Source organism: Danio rerio, chromosome 14, assembly GCF_052040795.2.
Source record: "Danio rerio strain M-AB ecotype USA chromosome 14, GRCz13ab, whole genome shotgun sequence".
NCBI classification, from domain to species: domain Eukaryota; kingdom Metazoa; phylum Chordata; class Actinopteri; order Cypriniformes; family Danionidae; genus Danio; species Danio rerio.
The window spans coordinates 34,702,138-34,721,532 of record NC_141034.1 but is presented as its reverse complement, the minus strand read 5'-3'; the positions used below and the strand labels follow the sequence as shown (position 1 = coordinate 34,721,532).

Below are 19,395 nucleotides of genomic sequence, written 5' to 3'. Positions count from 1 at the left end.
ATCGTAAAACCCCCATGTGACGCAATGATATGACGTCATTTCCCGTGCGCCTCAGACTGTGTGCTTGAGTAGTGTGCTGCTGAATGTCTGCATTTGTCATAAAATATCGTGATTTTTATTATTTAGCAATAATAATAAGTCAGACATTGGAATAGCAGGTGTGATGGCTGAAGCGATTCAGAAGAAATTGCAAGCTGAGTTGGAGAAATATCAACAACTCCAGAAAGGTAACTTACAGCACGAAAAGCTCAGAGTTAGCAATCCAACACTCCCTGCATGGGCATCTTTATATTGAGGCAAAGTTGGTTTTATATTCGCACATTCGTTCAGTGACAATGTGTGGCATGCTCCCTATATTGTTTACCATGGTACTTTGAATATTCGGTCTGAAATCACATGTAAATAAGACTACATTAACGTTATCACTATTTATTTGACTGAATAATGGTGTAATTTGATAGCCATCGTCTGCTAATATGGTTTCACTATTTAGGATTTGCTAACTACAGAATACTTTTCGGAATTTTTAATAGGAGAAAGTCTGAATGTGTAAATATAAAACCAACTTTACCTCATTGTGTAAATTGGCTTTCTCTCTAAAAATCTTATTAAAGTATTTTTGTCAATTCTAAATGGTAAAATCATATTAGCAGCCATTGACTATCAAAATCACCATGGTAAACAATGTAGGGATGTCACAAGTTTTCACTGAACGAATGTGCGAATATAAAACCAACTTTACCTCAATCATCTTTATGTTCGGCTCCTTTAATAATTTATATTTAACGTATTTGTAGTAATTTGTTGTATTCAGGTTTAATATCTATGTAGTGCAATGCACTGATAAAGTACAAATGTCACGGTTATGTTGTATTTGGACTTGATTTAGCTACCCAGAGCTATTTTAGACAAAATCCACATTCAATCTACAAATTCTCATTATTGAACGTTTTAAAAAGGCTTTTACTATTTTATTTTATTTTATGATTCATTGTGTAAGTTTCTTGGTATTTATAGTAACACCATTATGAATATTCATATAGCCAAGTTATACCAGTGTACACTTGCACATTTCCTGCAACATATCTTTGAATAAATAAAAAGTTTTAACTAAATTAGAATAAATATAATTAATTTGAGATTTTATAAATCATGATTGTTCAAAAAACATATACCAAATAATGCATATATATATGTATGTATGTATATATGTATGTATGTATGTGTGTGTATATATGTATGTGTGTGCTCCTTTAATAATTTATATTTAACGTATTTGTAGTAATTTGTTGTATTCAGGTTTAATATCTATGTAGTGCAATGCACTGATAAAGTACAAATGTCACGGTTATGTTGTATTTGGACTTGATTTAGCTACCCAGAGCTATTTTAGACAAAATCCACATTCAATCTACAAATTCTCATTATTGAACGTTTTAAAAAGGCTTTTACTATTTTATTTTATTTTATGATTCATTGTGTAAGTTTCTTGGTATTTATAGTAACACCATTATGAATATTCATATAGCCAAGTTATACCAGTGTACACTTGCACATTTCCTGCAACATATCTTTGAATAAATAAAAAGTTTTAACTAAATTAGAATAAATATAATTAATTTGAGATTTTATAAATCATGATTGTTCAAAAAACATATACCAAATAATGCATATATATATGTATGTATGTATATATGTATGTATGTATATATGTATGTATGTATGTGTGTGTGTATGTATATATATATATATATATATATATATATATATATATATATATATATATATATATATATACATACATGCATGCATGCATGCATGCATGCATGCATACATACATACATACATATACATACATATACACACATTTCAAAACATGAATTCCCAGAGAAGCTACCAACCACAGAGTCATGGGAGCAGAAAAAATCAATCTGTAAATTTTTAAAAAATTAAATACATTTTAAATAAATAAATAAACATGTGTTATGGATGTGACGAAAAAAGTCTGCGAGTTTACAGTATACAACATACTTTGATGTTGATGTTGATGTTGTTTTTATTTAATTTAGTGATAATATATATATATATATATATATATATATATATATATATATATATATATATATATATATATATATATATTAAATATATATAAATAAAATAACATTAAATATAAACATTTCCCCGAGATGGGTTGCGGCTGGAAGGGCATCTGCTGCGTAAAAACTTGCTGGGTAAGTTGGCGGTTCATTCCGCTGTGGCGACCCTGGATGAATAAAGGGACTAAGCCCACAAGAAAATGAATGAAATAAAAACAATATCAACCTTTAAAACTTTCAGTAATGATAAATCATTCATCATTTTTTTCGGCTTAGTCCCTTTATTAATTTGGGGTTGCCATAGCGGAATGAACCGCTAACTTATCCAGCACGTTTTACACAGCGAATGCCCTTCTATCTGTAACCCATCACTAGTAAACTATACACAATCATTCACACACATACATTACAAACAATTTAGCTCACCCAGTTCACCTACTGACCCAGCCGAGGCTTGAATCAGCGACTTTCTTGCTGTGAGGCGACTGCGCTGCCCACTGCGCCACCATGCTGCCCAGTAATGATAATACTGTAGCTTATTATAAGCTTTAGATTTTAAATTAAAAATAGATTTTATTGATAATAGAAAATATGTAATTGCTTTGATTTTAATGTCTCATGATTGCTCAAATATTTTAAAATTAAAATATTTAATGAAAGGCAAAATTATAATATTACTACATATTATAAAACAGACCAGTGTATTGTACTTGTGTAAACTTTCACTTTAATGTGTTTGATTTCTTTTTAAAATAACAGACATATCATGTATTCATATTTTTCAGAAAACATTATCCAAAAAGTGTGAGATATAGTGTAAAAATGAAACATATTCTAATCTATCATGGTTTAGCTTTTAACATGAAGATATCTTTATATTGTATTAAAATATTAGAAGGGTATTTGTTGACATTTAATGGTTTGTGACACATGTAGTTATATTTCATAAAATGTTATAAATAAGTGTGATGTCTATTTTGAAACTCTAATAATGCTAAATATAATTTAAAAAATGTTTTGTTCCCTTCCATTACTAAAAACATAGCAATTTCTTATATACATGTTATTTTTAAATTATAAAAATATAGCTTTTTTAAAAACCTTTTTTAAATGTTATTATTCTGTAATGTCATCGTTTATATAAAATGTGTTGGCTGGCATAATTTCTTAGCACTGATTTCTGTAGAGTAGCGATTAGAGACTAAATTTAATGCCATTTTATTTCACAGATGTCAGTAAAAGTATGTCAGCAAGACAGAAACTGGAGGCACAGTTGACTGAAAATAACATTGTAAAGGAGGTAAGTTTAAGAGTGTTCTATATCTTTTATGGTACATTTCAGTTAGTATATGGTTAGATTTTAAAAAATGCTGGGTTCCACACAATTGCTTCATGTTGTCCCAAATCGAACGGATTAAGTTAACTTAAATGTTTTTACAAACTGAAGTGCATTGAACATAAAACAATTAAGTTGTCGCTAAAAAAACACAAGAGTTGTGTTGTTTCAGCTAATTTTACAAGTGGTTTGAACAAGTAGCAAAAATCCTTTTTTGAGTGTATGATCAAATCTATACAGGGCTGCACAATATTGGAAAAATCTGATATTGCAATCTTTTATTTTTCTGTGATAAATATTCAATAGTTATACAATATTTAAATTTATGTATAGTTTCACTAGATAATTTGAATAGCCCTATTTTCTATTAGTTTTATAGGGAGTTAAACAATATTCAGGAACAGAAATTCAGTAATCACAATACAAAAAAATATATATATATATTTTTCTTGTCTCGTTTCTTGTCCAAATATCTAAAAAATCTTGTAGATCAAGTAAAAAATATTCTTATGAAAGAAGATTCTTATAAAATGAGAGGTTTTCCCTTAATACATGCTAAATTATCTACCAATGAGGTCATTCAAATTCCTATTTCCTCTTTGAAATTGAGATATTTGGGCTTGAAACTAGACAAAAATTCTAAGTAAAAAAAATTTTTTTCTTACAAATAATTAAATTCAATTAATTTTACTTAAACCTCTAAACATCATTGTGCCCAACCTATCTTGAAATGCTCAGTCAAAGGCCTTAAAAACACATACGCTGATTTAACTTAGCAGTGACACAAATCAGATGTGTTCTGTGGCTCCTAGACACCTGTAATTCAGACTCAACATTGCAGATCTTGTGATGGGTCTATTGCAGATGCGCACATTGTCAAATCGATGCTGAAATGATATACACTACCTGACAAAAGTCTTGTCGCCTATCCAAGTTTTAGGAAAGGCAAATAATAACTTGACTTCTAGTTGATCATTTGGTATCAGAATTGGCTTATATGAAAGGCAAAGGCCTCTAGATTACACTTATTTTACCAAAATAAAATACGATCATTAATTAGGACAAGAAGGTCTGACTTTGCTTAGACAAAAGTCATGTCACTTAACAGAAATAATGTACAGTATAGAATATAACGTCATGGTGCAGTGGAAAAATAATCAATATTGTGTATGGCTCTCATGAGCTTGGAGGTCTGCATCCATACATCTCTGCAATGATTCCATTAACTTATTAACAATGTCATCTGGAATGGCAAAGAAAGCGTTCCTGCAAGACTCCCAGAATTCATCAAGATTATTTGGATTCATCTTCATTGCCTTCTCCTTCATCTTACCAAAAACATGCTTAATAATATTCATGTCTGCTGACTGGGCTGGCCAATCTTGGAGCACCTTGACCATCTTTGCTTTCAGGAAGTTTGTTGTAGGGGCTGAAGTATGAGAAGGAACGCTATCCTGCTGAAGAATTTCCAGTTTACCCTCTCCTGTGGTTTGTAATGTAATGGGCAGCAAAATGTCTTGATACCTCATGCTGTTGATGTTGCCATCCACTCTGCAGATATCTAGCACACCCCCATACTGAATGTAACCCCAAACTATGATTTTTCCTCCACCAAACTTGACTGATTCTGTGACAATATAGGGTCCATGCGGGTTCTATTAGGTCTTCTGTAGTATTTGTGATGATTGAGATGCAGTTCAACACATGATGATTCATCAGAAAAATCTACCTTCTGACACTTTTCCAAATTATCAACTAGAAGTCAAGTTATTATTTGTTGCTCTTAGAACTGGGAAAAACGTCAAGACTACTGTCAGGCAGTGTTTTGTGCAGCCCTACTATACACATTCATCATGTTATATCACATCTGCCATCCCTCTTCAGGAGCTTGCCTTACTGGATAGCCAAAACACAGTTTACAAACTAATTGGACCGGTTCTGGTCAAGCAAGATCTAGATGAAGCCAAGGCCACAGTGGGAAAGAGATTGGAATACATCAATGGTGAAATGTAAGTATGATTAATGCCAGCTCACATTACGTTTCATTGAATGCGGATGCCGCAGTTGATTCTGATGTAACTGAGTATTTCTCTGCTCTTCATCTCAGTCAGCGCTATGAGACTTTATTGAAGGAGATGGAGAGGAAGTCTGAGCAGCATCGGGAGGTTTTGTCCAGTCTCCAGCAGGAGTACCAGCGGGCTCAGGGTCAGGCTGTTGCCAAGGCCTAGATGGACCATAATTCTGTTTGGGACACTGGTCTTTTCCAGCGGAACTCAGAGACTGATTGCACCTGCTAAAAACACATGCTTCTTCACATGTCTATTACAGTTCTGTAGGCTTTTTTTGTTTGTTTGATGCTATTAGGCTATCAATAAATCTTGATTATTTATTTTTGGTGTCCTGCTGTTTATTTTGACATGCTGAGAGTGAGATTCAGAGCATGCTAATCCACAAATTTTTGTAATGGGTTATTTTGTGATGCAGGTCTAAGCTGAATAATTAAAAAGAATTATTAGCTTAGCTTTTGACTAAGCGTTAAGTTATCATTAAAATAAAGAACATGAATAGGGTATATATGCACACAGACTAGGGTTGGATTAATATACGATGCCATCTCGTAGACATCAAGATGCTGAGCCAGCATCGCGATCCTCCACCCTGCCCCCGTCGAAAACCTGCTCGTGAAAAATACACACTTAGGCCCTTTTTACACTAATGCGTCTTAGTTTTAAAATGCCATTTTAGAATGAAAATGATTCACGTCCACGCTGGTGTTTCATCTAGCATTTCTGAACAGCCCGTCTGAGCTCCAGGCAATCAGCAGGTGCTTTGAGCGCAAAACCCCAGAGAGCAGTGCACGTTGGAAAGTTATCTAGGATGTACCGCTAAATTGTGTCTCACTATAGTTGTTAAACGTGATATTTAATCTTGTCTCTATTAAACGACTCTTCTGTCTTTTTAAACCATCAGATACCGTGTCACAGTGTCAGTACACTGCTTCAATCTTTCACTTTCACGATTGTACTTGTTAGAATATGTTTATAATTATAGAAAAGTTTTATTTATAAAACGTGGTATACCTGATGCTGATTTTTATTTATTTTTGGGCCATGACATATCTATAAAAGCTGAAATGGCAATAAAATCAAAATTCTCTCTCTGATCTTCCATTCCTCTTCAGGAGCTTGCCTTGCTGGATAGCCAAAACACAGTTTACAAACTAATTGGACCAGTTCTGGTCAAGCAAGATCTAGATGAAGCCAAGGCCACAGTGGGAAAGACATTGGAATGCATCAATGAAGTAATCTATCAGGTAACGTGTCACAGTGTCAGTACACTGCTTCAAATCGTTCACGCTTGTATTTAGTCATTTTAGCGAAAACCTCAGATACTGTTGGCTGGTTCCTGTTGGTTGTGCACCTTTTTTACCAACCAAGTTTGTTGATGCCATTATAATGACACAGATCATTCTGCCTATTCATGCCAGAGTCCCATGGAAAAAGTGATTGACAAATGGTAATTTGTGTGTAACTTAATTTTATATATTTATGGTTTGGTTATGGGTAAAACAAAGATCCCGCAGGTTAGGTGACTGAAGGCTACAAATAATTTATTTGTTATGAATTAATTAATTATTCGTTAATAAATAATTCACCGCCGCCTACAATGCAAGACCATCGTCCATCGCAATGTTTTACATTAGATATCATACGATGCCGAATTGGATCGACATCACCCAACCCTAAAACAAACTTTTAATTTTCCATCAGCCAGCGCAAGTGCTTCCGGTGAACTGTTTCCTTTACAAAATTGACAATTTAAACTCCAAAAAATTTTGAATTGCCACTTGGATTTCTTTAAAAATCCGTGATCTTCACTGCTTGATAAATATACGATAAAAGTTGTGTCCCAGTCAGTCCGTACAAGAAGCACTGCATTAAATTCCATTTTTCCCACCCTGTCTTTAAAATAATAAATTTTTACCCTGATATTTTTAATGTTTTTTTTTTCCATCGCATTTTACACTTAAACAGCTAAATGAAAGCTTAAGTCAATTTAACAGATTGTATTTTAATTACATTACAGCATCGATATAAAAAGAACTGGGTGGAATTGCAAATAGTCACATAAACCTTTCACAGAATGTTAATCATTGTCTAAAAAGTACTAGCTGCATAGAGCCCCTTACTGACATGAAAACAAGAGTACATAAACTAAAAAGTGAATTGCAAACTTTGTATCCACACAGCACTATTGCAAATGTGACTTTTTTTTTTGCATAGTTATTTTTGTGTATGCGATTCTATGGAATACATTGACGTAAATTAAATACTTAAAAACAAATGAATGATAACCCTTCCGTTTAAGTACCAGTTCTCACTATTAACTAGTGACTTACCGGTCTATTATTAAGATAATTAGTTTAAGATTATTAGTACTTAGAAGGTACATTTTCTGCACAATCTTATTCTACATCCAAACCCTAAACAATATATAAACATAACTACCTTAACAACTATTAATAAGCTGTGAATTTCAAGTTTATTTAGGCAAATTTAATAATTAAATGTTTGTTATTGGTGAGAATTTGCCTTAATGTAAAATGTGAATAAATTAACAGGTAATTTATACTTTAAATATGTTTTCAGCGTGATCTGTACTTTCTAAATTCATAGTTATTTTACTGTGATCTATATTAAATATTTGATTTATAATAATTCTACAATTACAACAGCCGTGCAAGTAGCATTCCCAGTATGTAATCCTTCTGATTTACTATAGACAAGATTGTGATTTACTATAGACAAGATTTACAATCTTGTATAATATATAATTTTTTAAGAGCAGTATTTGGAAATCATATGCAATATACCACATAGTAAACAGGGCTTGCTGTGCATTTTAATAGAATATGAAGTTATCCCGAAATTCCTATGAAAATAATATTAGTACACTCTCAGAAACAAGAAGCTGTCATTGGTGAGATTTTAAAAGACATACACAAATGGTTCATATTCATGCTTTAAAGGTACATGTTGCCCAAAGGGACAAAAGTTTTCCTCTTAAAATCTTTAGATAATTTACCCTTGAGATGCCAATATAGAAATTTGAACTAAAAATGTGCAGATTTGCAGCAGTAACAGCTTTTGTAGGCTATCTTTATTTTTGACAGTGTAGGAAACCTTTAATAGTACATCATTTTAAAGAGGTGTAATGTCTCTTTGAGGTTGATTGAGCAGTCCAAGTAAACAACTGTGGCTACTGTGTTTCAAAGTTTAAGAGATTTAGCACACTGCTGTTGGAAAACTAATTATGTATCCTAGTTTTAAAAAGACTCAGCGACGATGACCAACATGTCAATAAAACACAGGCTAAAGCATCCAAGATTTCACTGTGGAGCCAGGCCTCAGTATAACAAGATTGATCTTGGAATGATTCTGATATAGAGGCTAAAACTTAAGTGTGCATTTTATTACAAATGCTGTAAGAATACAGTAAAAATGGTTGTTTTGTGTTTTGAATTTTCAGCTTGGGTAAAAACGTGAATAGGTGCATTTTTTCTTTTGGAAAATGAATGATTCTCTATGCATAAAAACGTCTCTAAAAGCACAGGTAATATTTCAGACTGGCTGTGCACATCAAGGCCTTGGTAGTTGCGCAGCGAGGCGACTCCTTTTCTAATTAAAGGGGCAGGCGAGTGCTGCACGGCCAGATGTTGCTCAGGGTAATGTCATTGAAGCGCCTGGTCAACAGGCTGTGTATCCGCCCCTGCGCAACAGGCCGTCGGACGCGCAATGGTGAAGCGCTGAAGCACAGACGTCCGCATTGTAGATGCTTACCTTCAATTAATATCCCGCGGAGGGGGACCGGACCCCCTTCATTTCCCACCCGCCGAGGATTAGCGCACATGAATAATAGGCATTAAAAGGACGGCGCTACTTGTAAGGGAGCTGTATACGATTTAAAAGCAGGTCACCAACCTACCCGCTTTAAGCCCAAATCGTACTGTGGCGAAAAGCTTCTAAAGGGATTAGCTATTTATCGAAGCAATAATATGCAAAGCTAATTAAACAGACAGACTTTGAGGTATTGTTCTCTTTTATTTATTTTTAAAATACCTTTCAGTGTGAAAAAAGTGCAGAGTTCGGATGAAAGATTTATAATCCAAACAATGTCGCTTTGTAATACCAAACCTAAATCATCCTAATGTAAATGTAAAATCAGAAATGTAACATGCTATTAAAAAAACAAAAACATTTTGTCAGTGGTTTTATTAAACCGTCGTGTGAAGTAAAGTGTGACTTCAGGAAATGCTCGGGCACATGCGCGTGCCTTCTTCGCAGCGCGTTTGTTTTTATAACCAGGTCAGGACACGTGTCGCTTTAATTTGACAGTTTTTAACAAATGGTCAGAAAGACCACATGTTGTACTAGCAAATTTCGGATGATGGCATTGCTATAAAGGTGGTTCCCATGAGTGAGGTGACAGTTGGAGAGAAAGTCAGCACCTTGCGCTCGTGCGTAATTTTGCAACAGCTGACCACACGTCACAAATGGCGCAAAAATAGACCATAGTCCTGCAACTTGTTTGTTCGAAAAGAGATTGAAAAGATTTGGAAACAAAGGTCGCAAAAAATGTTACAAAAAAACTTTAAAGAATAGGATACAATCATTGACTTGACCATAGGCTATAAACATAAAAAAATATTAAAAATACTAATTTTAAAATGAGATAATGTAAAAAAAAAAATACTAAAACGTAATAACATCTACAGAATTACTTTTACAATTACTTAATTGTTACGAAAAGTAAAAAAAAAAATATTAGACCTTTGTGACGAAACCTATCCAGTGTCTGTGTAAAAGACGCATCAAATTATCTTTTAATTTTAATAAAGATTTTTTATAATAAAATATAGAACATTACAATTTTATCGATTTATAATTAAAGTTTAAAATTTAAATATAAAGGTTGCAACACTTTTTCGCAACACTGCAGCTATTTTTCGTTTAATAATAAACTAAATAGGCTATCTTCGTCTAGAACGTTTTTTTCCCAACTGCAAAGAATATTTTATGAAATTAAGATGTCCCAAAAGAACTAATCAGGTCTAAGTAGCCTAAGTAGGTCTACGTCTAAAGTGCAAATAATGATTTAGACCAGGGGTGCCCAAACTTTTTCGTATAAATGGCCGAAAACCAAATATCATTGAGAGCCGTAGGCAAAAGAATTAAAGTTGATGTGTAACTTCCTGATGTGTTCAATATTTGCAAATACATAGAAAAAGTTACTTTAAATCATATAAACTAATACAGTATAATTTATTTAAACGATACTTTAGGCTATTGCAATAGAAACATGAGCAATCACTCAGTGGAGTTCAATGCTGAATGCACAAGCAGAATCAGCCTTTCACTTGATTTGCTCTCCAAAGTGTCTGCATTTTCGGGTGACATGTAAATTTAAACAAAATTATTTAACACTATTTCATTGAAACATTTAATTTCAGTTAACTTTGATTAATAAAACAAACATACCATCCCCATCAGTCTCCCTCTCTTTTAAGATAAGATGGTGGGCTAAATCAAAGGTTAATGCGGGCCAACTTTGGCCCGCGAGCCCTATGTTTTAGGCATCTCTGCTTTAGGCTATATCTAAAGATTTATTAAAAAAACAATTAATTCGAATATTAGTCTATTAAAACTGATGTGGGTAACTATCCCTTAGATGAGCTGAATCAGCACAAATAAAAAGAACAAGGACCCGTTTACTTCACATCTGCATTTTATAATTGTACTTTTAATTTACTTGGCTGTGTTCGTTTCTCTTTGTTGATCAAAACAGACAGAAGCACACATCCGGTCTGGATAATCTATTTACACCTTTTGTACAGAATGGCATTTGGGAGACTTATCTGCCTAATAACCGGTTCAAGCATCAGCCGGTGCATGGCATCTTTCAAAGGTCTAATCTCATTTCAGCTCAAACTCGTTTATCTAAGAGCTTATCCAGAGCGACAAAGCGAAACAAAGCTGCACATGAAGGTTGATTTAGGGGGAGAGTATAGCGTTAAGTAGAACTAAGCCATTCTATATGTAGTGCTAAATCTACTTTCCGTGTCATTTTGTTTTATGACAAACTTTAGCCTGTAAATATGTAAAATTGCAGGCTTCCATTTGATAATGAGTAGGCTATAGGCCTTTTACTCAGTATCACACAGGCTTTACTGTCACCCATGGCCTAAAATTAAAATTCATTAAAAATAATTTAAATGCACGATTGAAAGCGCTTAAGTGTATTTCCCGAAGCATTACCGAGGCGCATGAGTTTAATTCAGTTCATTTTATGTCTGTAGCTTAACATTAGCTTTTTGGAAATTGAAACTGTGTTGGTCCAGTTTTAATATCTTTGACATTAAATTTTGAATGACGAAATACTATTTTTATTCGTTTAACCAATATCAAATTGTGAACATATCAGAAGAATATTATGTTATATCTATTAACATTCTCGACGCAATATAGGTTGGCACTGAAAGAGTCTTTTGGGAACCAAAAAATATTTGGCACGTGTAAATCCAATTTATGAACCTTTATATTTAAGATTTTAAGAGTCAGTTTAAAATTCACTTGCTCACTTAGTAAGTTAGGCTACTTGGTTTTATCAGGGGTATAACCCCTGCGTGTGATGCCATTTTAAAATCAAAATAAGTTATTCTCATACGATATTGGAACATATTGTTCAAATTTTCTGATAATTTAGATCATTCGACATTTGTTGTCGTCTTAGTCCGCTTAGGAAAAAAAAATGCGGATCTAGCAATCTGCAACTCAATGCTTTCATAGATTAAGTGCAACATCATTGAGATGAGCAAATGATTGCCCAATGAAAATCCGCGAATGTCAGGCCTGTTATCAACTGTTATCACGTTGGAACGCCAAACATTCACACCGTGACTTCAAAACAATGCTGGTCGATGGTGAATATCACTCAGGAAAGGAATTAATAGACATGCAAATATTACAAGCAGAAGCAGGCAAAGTTAAAAGAATATATCCTCAGAGAGGTTTAATTCCTTGATCAAAGTATAAAAAAATACATCATGGACAAAATTTCACATTTTGCTGACAAGAAAAAACTTGAAAAAGAATGCTTGTTGTTGTGTTTCAACAATAGACAGAATCTCTGACCTTCAGAAAGTAATGAACATTTTCAATGTTTCCCAGAAGAACACAAATACATGTTGATTACCATAAAAGAGAGAAAAATAACGATTGAACACGTGCTCTAAGTTCTTGGCACTCAAGCTCAAAAAAGAACAAAACCTCTTTAAGTACATGATCTCTCCATCAAAAATGGATTTCATAAGTTTAAAAAAAAAATAGGTATAAAATATGCAAACGCATGTAGAGGCACCAGCTAGTTCTACCTATAAGCAATATATACATCTAAAACACTTGTCTTTTGGCTAAATAAGACAAGCCAAAGCACTATACAGGATATTTGCCAATGCCTCTTTATAACAAAATAAATCTTTGGCATCTACTGTACAAAATCCACATATTTACACATGCTGAACATTTACAAATTTCCCTGTATGTTGCCCCAGCAGTGTTTTCCCACACGTAGTAGACCTAGCTGGTCTTTTCAGTCTTTGGAGAGCCACACAGGGACTTAGGCCATGATCTTCTACCAGGGCCTCCAGACGGGGTCACAGAGCATTACAGGTTGCTTAGGACTTGAAGTCATGGCGGGAACAGTTCTTTGTGCAAGCTTTGAACAGCCAGATGGTGTGCAGGAATTGCTCAGCTGGACATGAGCGAGATGCTGCTGTGATGGATCCTCATAGAGATGCACCTGAGTTTCTATGCGAGATGGTGTGGACAGCAGCTGAACTTGCCTTGAGTGCGATTTGTGTATGTTTTCACATGCTTTCTCCAGTTCCTGGCCAAACTCGTGGCTCTTGCCAGTAATAAAATTGCTTACTCGTAGGAGACATGTCCTCATTCCATCATGGTAGCTCTGACGTTTGCATGGTGATTCCACATCCTCATCACTCTCCTCTGTGCGTGCCCTTTTTACCCTGGTGATTTGAAAAGGGTCAGTTTCTGATGCTTGTTCAGCTCTCAGAAAATGCACAACACTTTCCAGGATTTCAGCCTTTTCCACTTTAGGGTTTTTGAGTTTCTATTAAAGAGAAGAAGACATGTGGGACATCAGATGAAATAACAGACCTGAATATTTATGTTCATCGGTGTGCATTTTAAATGTGCCATTTAAAATAAAAAAATAGATATATAATCAAAGAAAGAAAAAAATAAAGAATTAAATAAACAACTTACCTCATTGTTTGTGTTCTCAAGTAAAAGCATTCTCAAGGTTTCTAGGCTTTGATTAATGCGATCTCTCCTCCTTTTCTCCATGAGAGGCTTGGGGACCTGCAACATTCAAAATAGTGCATTTAAATATCATAATTCCTATAGCATTCTGAAAATAAATAGATTTATAAATGCATGTTATTTTGTCCTGTTGCAACATTGTTTTAAATTGAAGTTATCCTGCATTTAAAGCCCGTTAAAGTCATAGCAAAACAAATATTAAAAGCATATTTCTTACCCTTCTCATGTCTTTTTGCTCCATTGGTGTTTCTGCAGTTGGTTCGCTCATTTTGTGTATTCCCTCCTTCCAGTCTGAGATTTTGAGCATCACTTTAGAGTTCATGTCACTTATGCTACAATCAGTAAACGCCTACTCTCCTCGTAATTAGGTTAAGGACCAATCACGTGCGTCCTTGGCACACTGTACCGTATGAAAGAGACAATGGCAGTAGATAAGGTCGATTGTGAAGTTACAGACAATAATGACCCATTTAGCCCCCCACGGAGATGTTTAAACGATGCCTATTCAGCCAAGGATTTTCAAAGGAGGTTTGAGCCATTCATATGCGAAATTTTGAAAAGAATCACTAAATGGTGATAATTATCTGTTGCTATTGCAAATTGCTATGATCATACAAAGTGCACAGTTTAGCCTAACCATTTGGTACACATTTGCGCGGTTTTATCGCTTATGCCTTGAACAACAGCATAACTTGTACTCTTTTCATTTTAGAAGTGCCAACTCATTCATTCATTTTCTTTTCGGCTTAGTCCCTTTATTCATACGGTCACCACATAGGAACGAATCGCCAACTTATCCAGCACGTTTTTACGCAGCGGATGCCCTTCCAGCCACAACCCAATCACCATAATCACTCATTCACACACACATATAGGCCTAGCTACGGACAATTTAGCTTACCCCATTCACCTATAACTTACCACATGTCTTTGGACTTGCGGAGGAAACAGGAGCACCCGAACACGGGGAGAACAAGCAAACCACACAGCATGTCCAGCATGTCAACTGACCCAGCAGAGGCTCAAACCTGCGCCTTGTAATTCAAATTCAAAATTTCATGCATATTGCCTTTAGAAAGTCAAGTTTATAATTTAATGTAGCTAAATGACGGCGCTTTATTTGGTTTAGAATACAAACTGCTTTTGAATTCACACTTTATACACAGAAACATTATAAAAAAAGTATGTATTTTTGGTTTGGTTGAAACACTAAAGCGTGGCTTCAATTGTTAGTGCTGGTCTTTTGATATGTGTTGGGGTCTTCCATGTGGTCTTGAATAATTATCCTCTCGAAAAGCCGTAGGACTAAATCTAATTTATTATGAAAGCGACTTAAAAGGTGGCGTACGAGGACGTGCCAACAACCAAGTGAATATATCTTTCTTGCTTCTTATCCAAGGACCATGATCTTACAGGCCATTAAATCTATCAGCACATTTCAAACCACACCCAAATGTTTTTACGGAGTTCTAATGATCCACTTGACAATCCTGTTTACTCTAGCCTAAAAAACGTGGCACATAATAGCCGACCTAATTGCTCACACATCTATCAAAACACACTCTTATAGCACACTTAACAGTTTTGCTCTAAAAGCCTGGACATCACACCCATCCACAGCCCCCATGCAGGATGCGCGTGTATTGCTCATTAATGGCCACGAGCTGTTGCGTTGTGGCGCGCGACTCCAAAAATGTAACCAAAATGGTGAATCAGAACAAAATTATATATGTAAACAATAAACGAATAAATAAAATAACACAAGCAAGACATGCAGTGGAGAAATTTCACAAATAAGAGTAGCGTTCATTTATGCATACTGGGAAACCCCCACAAAATTAAGCAACGATTTTACATCTTCTGTTTAAATCAATGTAATTCGTCATTGTACATATTTCCAAGATTAATTTTCTTTAATTTGATTATTAGGCTAGTTAAATATACTTTATAGGCTACACCTTTAGGGCAAGTTGTAACTTTGGCACTCAACAATCAACTGAAGTTTTCATTACTAATAAAAATGTTGTTTTTCTAAATAATCACCAAAATGCCAGAAGCCATTTGCTCGTATGTATTTTAGGAGTTCAACACAAGGTCTGTGCTTCAGCTGCCCAAAACATTTGTTGATATTTGCATACATCATACAATTAAACAACATAGGCCTACGCCTTTTTTTATTATTTTAACAGATCCAATCGTGCATTAAATATGCTTTAGTCTGTATTGTCCGTTTTAAACTTAGTAATGCCACAAAACATTTAGATAACTTATAGCAATGTAGTTTTGCTTTTCTTTATTTGTTATAACACCTCTAGTTACTCATTGTTTACCTTAGGAAGATTGGTGGAAAGTTCACGAGGCCTACGTCACTGCCACCTCCTAGCCAATTAAATTCCACCAGGCGGGGTAAAAGTTCCCGTTTGGTGCGTTTTCATTTCAGCAGTTTCCCATATCCTCGAATGAAGAGCACACCGACTTTCAACATGACGAAGACAGAAGGGATCAAAAGAGTAAGTTCTTAAAATAATATTTTTTTTTTGCTTTCCGACATATTAGTATCCATATTATCAATATTTCATTCAATCAAAGCAATTATAATTGATAAAACGCAGTGGATATTGCTTTTAACAAAAACTTTACATTAGTGTTAAAGTGCACATGTTGGAACATATTAGCATTCCCACATGGTATATTGTACTCAGGGGCGTTTTTAACCAACAAGAAAGGTAACGGTCCGCTTAGGGCCCCAGGAAATCTAAGGGGCCCCAAATAAATACCTAGAAGTTTAAATGATACCTATAAATTATATAAAACATTGTTTTCTATTATATTTTGTAGACTAAGGGGCCCTCCACCATCATGGACAAATCCAGCAGTCCAATCAGTAAAGATTTAGTTTTAAAAACAAAATTATTAATTATTTTTTATTGTGAATTCAACTAAAGAAAACAAATAGTTAAAAAAAATTTACAAGGTGCTTTACATGTTACTATTATTTTCCATTAAGATAAAATGTAGAAAAGGAGATTGAATGATATAAAAAACAGCTAAATAATAATAATAAAAAAAAATAAAAGTATAAAAGGTGCATTTTAGAACTTTTGGGCTCCATGCCTGAATTGCTTAGAGCCCCAAAATCACTAAAACTGCCCCTGATTGTACTGCAGTTTACTCATTCTTTGCATTGACTAATTAGCATTTCACTGTAATGCCATTAACATTTGAATTGTTACTGATATGAATTACATAATTATCATGTTTATTATTAGACTGATGTCACATACTTCTTTTCTGTCTTTAGATGTGATAGTAAGGTTTCTCAGTCCAACTGTTGCAGATTCTTCATTCTGAGTATTTTTATATTGTGCAATTGCTTTATTTAAATAAAAGAACGTCCAAAAAAAGGAAAAAAAATAGTTTCTTATGAGTATATGTGTACACTATCAGTGGAATTTACTGAAAATAAAACCACCTGAATTTTGCCTATAGGGTGTAAAATTGGTTAAGGCCGGGCCTGTAGCAGTATATAGGTAATTGAAAAAGAAAAACCACACACACTAACGTCTTTTTAAACTTTTGTTTTCAGAGGCTAAAGCCTGTCATAGAGAAGAAAAGGAGAGATCGGATTAACCACAATCTAGACGCATTAAGAGATCTGCTCTTCAAGAACACTGCAGACACTGTGAGTAGCCTACCTGTCCGTAAAATCCATTTTTGATGCACTGCTTCCTAATTATTTCTGCACCATTTGCTTGACAAACCCCTAAAGAGTCTCTTGACTTTCCTCTCTGCCCTCTCATCCCATTCCTTCTTAGCGTTTACAAAATCCGAAACTGGAAAAAGCAGAGATTTTAGACCTTGCAGTTCAGTACATCAAAAAGACTATAAGAAAGACTGAAACAGCAAGTAAGTTTTTACTTCAACCCTAAACATATCTGAATTGAATTTTACATACTATGTATTGTAGCACATGTAATATTCATTTGCCTAATTTTTCTTTCTTGTCTCTTTTTCAAGGGAATTCCAATCAAATGGACTGTAAGTCAACCCAGAATCAGTTTGTTATATCTCCTGCGGGTCCTCTCTACACTAGTGACTACTGCAGGAGGTTTAAAACATCTGAGCAAAACGAGGTTCTCCTGAATCTGGGAGTCAGTCAGAACCTAAGTGGTTCTTCCAAAACAGGGAATAAACTAGTTTCCCAGAAAGGCTTCCTCTTATCCCCACCAGGCCAGAACTACCACCAGGAGCTGCTCTTACACCCTGAATCATCTTTGTATGGGTCAAGTTTATTGCGTCAATCGACTTCTCCCTCCATCTCATCATCATCACAATACAGTTCTCCGCCATCATCTCCCACTTTTACCAGCACATCCTGCTCTCCCTCATCGTCTCCCCCTTGTCCTTCAACATCTTGTGCTGCCTTTCCTGACCAACTGTCTCCTCTAATAACTCCACTTTCACTTCAGAGGCCTGTTTTTGTTCCTCAAGCCATTCTGCCCCACATGACCAGAGATTTGACTCCACCACATTCGCCTGTCCTGGCTCTTAGACAGGATCCCTTCCCTCTTCCAAACCAGCATGCCTGGAGACCATGGAGCTGAAATCTGACCACTCTGTTGTTCCCCATTTTAGGCACTGCTCCAATGGAGAAATGATGGTGTTCTCTAAGAGGGACCTTATGGACATATGTTGGGGCATGTGCACAGTTTTGTCTATTATTATTCAATGACTTGTACTTTCAATTTACTATTTATTGTTTTATCCAGTGATTGTCTTCACTGGTATGTGTGTGATTGCAGCAGTGGAATAAATGAGTTGAATCAATTCTTATTGTATTATCAATATTCATTTAAAAAAACTAGCTTCTCATTTCAAACCAAGAGAGTGTACAACTTTAGAGGTGCACAATTTGCTTAAACATTTACAGTACCCAGAGTTGAATAGTTACTTTTAAAGGTAATATATTACAATATTAAAAAGAAAAGATTTAAAAATACTTAATAAGAAACAGCATGTGTTAAGAAAAGTAATGTGAAATTATGTGTTTTGTTATTTTTGCATTTTTAAAAAAGATTAAGATAGGCTTAGAAGTAATATATAATTTTAAAATTAACTTTATAGTAACTGGGTATAAATGTTAGTAAAATAAAGGTGACTTGACCATTCACACTAAAGGTCAACAACATGACACCATCTGAGTTTTTATATCATATGCAGAGGATGAGCTCCTGCTGCTGAACCATTTGGATCTCCTGTCATAATTTAACAACCGAGGAAGTATATTGATTGTTTTTAGAAATTAATACAATACATGTAAATAATAAATTCTAAAGCATTTGAATTCAAAATTGTTGTTTGTATGCTATTGCAGAGCTTAAAATTATATAAAGAAACTTAGAACATAATTAAATGCATGAAAAAGGAAACAAAACATATGATTGTTTTTAGAGGACAGTTGCAACTCTTTTTAAAATTTCCTTCCGTTTCTCAGAGACAGTTTTTTTGTGAAAACCCCAAATTTTAATATAATAAACCCACATTCATTGGACACCCTCCC

At 34.5% G+C, this 19,395-nt stretch overlaps 3 protein-coding genes across 3 annotated transcripts; 2 read left to right on the top strand and 1 right to left on the bottom strand.

Moving 5' to 3' along the window:
* The first annotated feature begins 127 nt into the window (after positions 1-127).
* On the top strand, positions 128-5,824 carry pfdn6 (prefoldin subunit 6). The gene is given in 4 exon segments (NM_200513.1): positions 128-227; positions 3,329-3,399; positions 5,320-5,444; positions 5,543-5,824. Coding segments are annotated over 4 exon segments (381 nt in total). The 5' UTR covers positions 128-163; the 3' UTR covers positions 5,664-5,824.
* A 6,760-nt stretch (positions 5,825-12,584) lies between these two features.
* Positions 12,585-14,100, bottom strand: her5 (hairy-related 5). The gene is given in 3 exon segments (NM_131077.1): positions 12,585-13,623; positions 13,779-13,874; positions 14,053-14,100. Coding segments are annotated over 3 exon segments (618 nt in total). The 5' UTR covers positions 14,077-14,100; the 3' UTR covers positions 12,585-13,125.
* Positions 14,101-16,177: 2,077 nt separating this feature from the next.
* her11 (hairy-related 11) lies at positions 16,178-18,660 on the top strand. Its single transcript, NM_001003886.1, is given in 4 exon segments — positions 16,178-16,345; positions 17,422-17,517; positions 17,651-17,741; positions 17,853-18,660. Coding segments are annotated over 4 exon segments (825 nt in total). The 5' UTR covers positions 16,178-16,294; the 3' UTR covers positions 18,440-18,660.
* Positions 18,661-19,395: the final 735 nt, after the last annotated feature.